Source organism: Phaseolus vulgaris, chromosome 8 (genome assembly GCF_000499845.2).
Source record: "Phaseolus vulgaris cultivar G19833 chromosome 8, P. vulgaris v2.0, whole genome shotgun sequence".
Classification (NCBI taxonomy): Eukaryota; Viridiplantae; Streptophyta; class Magnoliopsida; order Fabales; family Fabaceae; genus Phaseolus; species Phaseolus vulgaris.
Genome location: NC_023752.2, coordinates 11,077,540 through 11,083,085, shown reverse-complemented (window position 1 = coordinate 11,083,085; position 5,546 = coordinate 11,077,540). Strand labels below are relative to the sequence as shown.

Sequence of the window (5,546 nt, the reverse complement as noted above, 5' to 3'; positions counted from 1 at the left end):
CTTACTAATAAAAAAAAGTTATCTTTAAGTATTTTTATTTAATTTCTTTTTAGGAATAATAGAAGCATTGTGATATGTATAGCTAGAGGGACATGCGTTACTTGCATAGAAAACTGGAAGAGAAAGACCGAGGAGACTGCTCAAAAGAAGGAGCAGCAGCTGCAGGTTCTCCACAGGGAGAACGAAGAGATGAAAATGAAGCTCGGCAGGTCCTACACCTCTCCTCCCAACCTAGGGCCACCCGAAAGGGCGAGAGAGAGAGTCCCTCCCCGAGAGATCGAGATGGACGACAAGTCATGTTGGGTCAGGTCCGCTCAGACGACCGTTACGACCGACTCGACCTGCCGACATCCTTTTACCAACACTATCATTGAAGTCCCACTACCAGACAAGTGGAAGGGTTTCAACCGAGACCGATATGACGGGTCTACCGACCCGGACGAGCATATTGATGCATACACTACCCACATGTGTCTCTACACCTCGGATGACGCAGTGTTATGCCGAGTGTTTCCTACGTCTTTGAAGGGAGCAACCCTTAGTTGGTTCACCAAGCTCTCAGCCAACTCCATTGACAGCTTTGCCACACTTGTGGCGAAGTTTGAGACCCAGTTCGCCACCAGTCGGCCGCGCCACCTGACATCCATCGCCCTGGTGGGCATCCGCCAAGTGAAGGGAGAGTCCTTGAGAACCTTTGTTGACAGGTTCAGCAAGGTGGCAATGAGCATCCAGAATCTGAGCCCGAACGTTGCCATGCATCACATGTTGACAACTCTACTTCCAGGGGCCTTTGCTGACAACCTGTGCATGCAACCGGCCGATAGCCTGGACGAGCTGAGAAAGAGAGCTGCTAAGTACATGCAGCTGGAAGAAATCAGAGAGTTCTGTAACCAAGCCCGTGCCGAGGCCAGTGGAGATAGACCTCCAAGGCCGACCGAGTCAAAGGAACGACCGACGCAGAGACAACCGGGACCGACCAATCCGGTTCTCTAGATACACACCCCTGACGGCCGAGAGGGGAAGAATTCTAGACGAGTGATGTGATTCCACTAGCCATATAGAGAAAGGTTCTTGACCTTCTTAGGAATCACCTTGAGTTGGACATTATAGAGGCACTTTTCTTAGAGTTGGATCATTGTTCTAAGACAAGAACTCACCAAAAACTAGTACCAAATCCCAAACTCATTTGGATGAACCAATTATAGTCAAATTGAACCGAATAAGGTGGAAGAAAAAGCAATTGCACCGAACATATTACTTAAGGAAAGAATTGAACCGAACAAAAGAGCTAGAAAAACAAAGGAACAAGATGAATGGACAGAATTATAAAACTGCCGAACCAAAAACTTATAAAAACAGCAAGAACACCAAACCAAAACTCAAGAACACAAGCTAACAAAACAATTGAAAGAGGAGAAAGGAAGGAGAGAAGAATTGCTCATGAAGATGGAAGGATGTTGGATGATCTCGCCACTAGAAGTGTGGAATGCTCCTAGATAAGAGTTGCTGCCGCCACTTGAGGACTCCATGGATCCATCAAGATAAGACTAGAGAAGAAGGCTCAAAAGCTCTCCAATGATCACTCAAAATTTGAGTAGAGTTTTCTTAGATTAATTCCAATCTGAATTTTACAAAGAGAGCACCTCTATTTATAGCCTAAGGTGCTGAAAATGCAAGCTAAAACAATTCAAATTTCCCTCCTAAAGCTAGCTAAAACCGGCGCCTAAACCATGCATGAGGAAGGTGTGACTCTTTCCTTCACTTTGGCACCTCCTATTCTACTCCTACACCTATCTACTAATACACCCCCCCTCCTAAAGCTCCTAACTAAAGCCTAAAAGATGCTAAAACAAAAGAGGTTTCTAATGTTTCCCTCTAAGCACCTTCAGCTAAAGAAATTACAAAAAGAGAAAATAAATGTCCCCTAGCTCCCAAAGCTTTGAACATGCTTCTTGTAATCCTTTGAGGTGGGCTTTGACCCCCACGGGCGTCCTCCATTTGTGCCTCTACCTCTTCTTGATCTTGTTGATTGGCCTCCATGTCCTATTGAGCTTGATCTCCATCAACGAGGCTTTCAACGCCGAGTTGATCCCTCCTCCAAGGAAAGTGGCCAGCCCAAATAATGTCGACCGAAGGAAGCAGTGTCGGTACCATCAAAACAGCAGGCACTCGACCGAGGAGTGTCAGGCTCTGAAGGATAAGATCGAGGAACTTATCCAGGTTGGGCACCTCCGCCGATTCGTCAGGAACGGCCGAGACCCACCCCACCGAGCGGAACCCCCTAGGCGAACAAGGTCACCATAGCGCGGTCGAAATGACCAAGATCACAGAGACGACCGACAGCCTAGGACCGACAGAAGAGGTAACTGAGAAGTTATCAAAACCATAGCTGGCGGCTTCGCCGGGAGAGGGAGCACCAACAACGCCCGAAAGAAACATTGAGCTTTACACCACCTTTAGCGAGGGGAAGAACACCAAGACTATAAAGATCCTGTATCTGGTCATCGATGCCAATACCTCCTACAACATCCTCCTCGGTCAACAGGCTGATGGCCATAGTATCGACCCCTCACCTGGCAATGAAGTTCCCTTCGAAGACGTGGGACATTGTTACGATCCATGTGGACCAGAAGGAAGCACGAGAGTGCTATGCCGAAAGCCTCCGGGTGGAACCCTTAAGGTACGACACCTCACCCAAGAGAAAGTTCTCCCAAATGGACCGCTCACCCAGGGAGGGCTCGACCAATGTCAGTCGAGCCAACCGTCGCGTTGGTAGATCTCGATCCCCGGGCGACCGAGGATAGATTGGAGGCAAGAGAAGAGTTGAGGAGAGTACCCCTCCTAGACGAAGAACACAACACTACTGTAGGGACGGCCATGGCCGCTGCCGAAGCCGAGATCATGGACGTAGCGCTAAAGAAGAATATGGACATGTTCGCATGGACAATGACCGACATGCCGGGGGTGAGCCCTGACGTCATCACCCATCGACTGTCGATATTCAAAGAAGCCTGACCGATCTCCCAGAAGAAGAGGGATCTAGGCGATGAAAAACACCTAGCAGCGAAGGGAGAATCCGAGAAGCTTCTGTCGGCCGGATTCATACGGGAGGCCCGATACACGACTTGATTGGCCAATGTCGTCATGGTCACCAAACCGAACGACAGCTGGAGGATGTGCGTCGGCTATAGAGACCTCAACAACGCATGCCCAAAGGATACCTATCCCCTCCCAAATATCGATCGCCTAGTGGATGGGGCGGTCGACCATAAAATTCTGAGCTTTCTGGACGCTTACTCTGGCTATAACCAGATAAGCATGCACCCGAGGGACAAGGAGAAGACGTCCTTCATGACGGTCGACGCCAACTACTACTACGAGGTCATGCCGTTTGGCCTCAAGAACACAAGGGTGACCTACCAACACCTCATGGACAAAATCTTTAAAGGCCTAATCGGCCAGGCGGTAGAGGTATATGTGGACGACATAGTCGTAAAGTCCAACTCTTTCGAACAACATCTGAAGGACCTCGACGAGGTGTTCAAGGCCCTCAGGGGGGTCAACATGAAGCTCAACCCTGAGAATTGTACATTTGGGGTTGAGGGAGGGAAGTTTATGGGCTTCATGCTCACCCACCGGGGAATAGAGGCCAACCCCGACAAAGGCCAAGCCATACTTGCCATGAGAAGTCCGAAGAACATCATGGAGGTACAACAACTCCTAGGGCGCCTGACTGCCATCTCCAGGTTCATCCCCCATCAGGCCGAGAAGACGAGACCCATGGTTCAACTGCTTCGGAAGGCCACAAAAATCAGCTGGGACAATCAATCTGAAGAAATCTTCAAACAGTTCAAGGAGTTTCTGACATCCCCAGTTGTCATCCAAAAGCCGAGACCCGACCACCTAATCCTGGTGTATCTGGCGGTCTCGAAGGAAGCAGTCAGTGTTGCTTTGGTGCAAGAGGCCGAGGGCGAGGAATGGTCGGTATACTTTGTCATCCGAACCTTCCACACGACCGAGACGAGATACCAGATGATTGAGAAGGTGGCTCTCGCCTTAGTCCTCACAGCAAGACAGATGCACCCCTACTTCCAAAACCACTTAATAATTGTAAGGACCGACTATCCCATTTTTAAAATTTTATCTAAGCCAGACCTTGTAAGGGAGAATGATAGACTGGTCGGTCGAACTGTCCGAGTTCGACATACATTATGAACCGAGGGGTTCCATCAAATCTCAGTGCTTGGCCGACTTGTCGGCCCGAACTGACACCACTACCCATCCTCTCAGGCAGGTGCACGCTCTATGTGGACGGCTCGCCAAACAAAACGGCCTGTGGAGCGGGAGTCGTCCTGGAAGGGCTGGAGGACCTCCTCCTGGAGCAAGCACTCCAGTTCGGGTTCCGGGTGACCAACAACCAGGCCGAGTACGAGGCCTTGCTCGATGTTCTGAACTTAGCCTACGACATGGGAGCGTGCGAAGTTGTGTTTAAGAGCGAGTCCCAGGTTATGGTCGGCCAAATCAAGGGAGAGTTCGAGGTGAAGGAGCCTCTACTACAATGTTACTACCATGCCGCCCAAAACAGTATCGCTCGGGTTAACAAAGCACCCTTGGAACACATACCGAGGGAGGACAACAAAAGGGCTGACATCTTGTCTAAGTTGTAGGTCATCAAGAAGAAGAGCCACCAGAGATCAATCATACAGATATGGCTAAGGCACCCCAGTGTGTTCGAGACCGAATGTCTTGCAATAGACGAGGTCGAGGCTGAGACCGATAACTGGATGACACCCATCATCCAGTAGATGAAGGACGACACCTGTAAGCTAGAGCAAGAAAAGTCAATGAAACAACAGTGTTCCCGATACACCATGATGAACAAAGACTTGTACCGAAGAGGATACTCGACCCTCCTACTGAAATGCATCACCAGCAAACGGGTCGAGTACATTTTGATTGAGATTCACGAGGGAATCTGCGGAAACCACTCTAGGGCGAGGACGATGGCCGCTAAGGTCCTGCGGGCCGGCTACTACTGGCCGACCGTCCAGGGTGACTGTGCCGAGTACGTGAAGAAATGTGCCAAGTGTCAAGAGTTTGACCCTCTCCATCACAGAAGGACGGAAGAGCAACACAGTATCATCTTCCCATGGTCGTTCACCATCTGAGGGATGGACATCATCGGTCCCTTTGTGCCATTAAAAGGGCAGACCAAGTTCCTCCTCATGGGAGTCGACTACTTTACCAAATGGATCGAGGACGAACCCATTGCATCCATCTCTACCAAAAATGTGCAAAATTTCGTATGGAGAATCATTGTTTGCCGATTCGGCGCCCCCCACACGATAATCACTAATAATGGTCGACAGTTTATTGACCGAGGTCTGCAATCCTTCTATGACAATCTGGGCATCAAGTCTGCTACGGCCTCGGTCGAACACCCACAAACTAACGGGCAGGCCGAGGCCGCAAACAAGGTCATACTCAATGAGCTGATAAAACGCCTGGGCAAGGCAAAAGGTCGATGGACCGAGGAGCTGATATAA

General features: G+C 49.7%; 1 protein-coding gene across 1 annotated transcript; it reads left to right on the top strand.

Moving 5' to 3' along the window:
* Positions 1 to 282: 282 nt before the first annotated feature.
* LOC137824561 (uncharacterized) lies at positions 283 to 993 on the top strand. Its single transcript, XM_068630228.1, has one exon. It carries the CDS (start codon positions 283 to 285, stop codon positions 991 to 993), a length of 711 nt encoding a protein of 236 aa, XP_068486329.1.
* The last annotated feature ends 4,553 nt before the right edge of the window (positions 994 to 5,546 follow it).

Bases quoted from the DNA above. Each gene is read 5' to 3' on its own strand.
- LOC137824561 (XM_068630228.1), top strand. From the start codon at position 283: ATGGACGACAAGTCATGTTGGGTCAGGTCCGCTCAGACGACCGTTACG.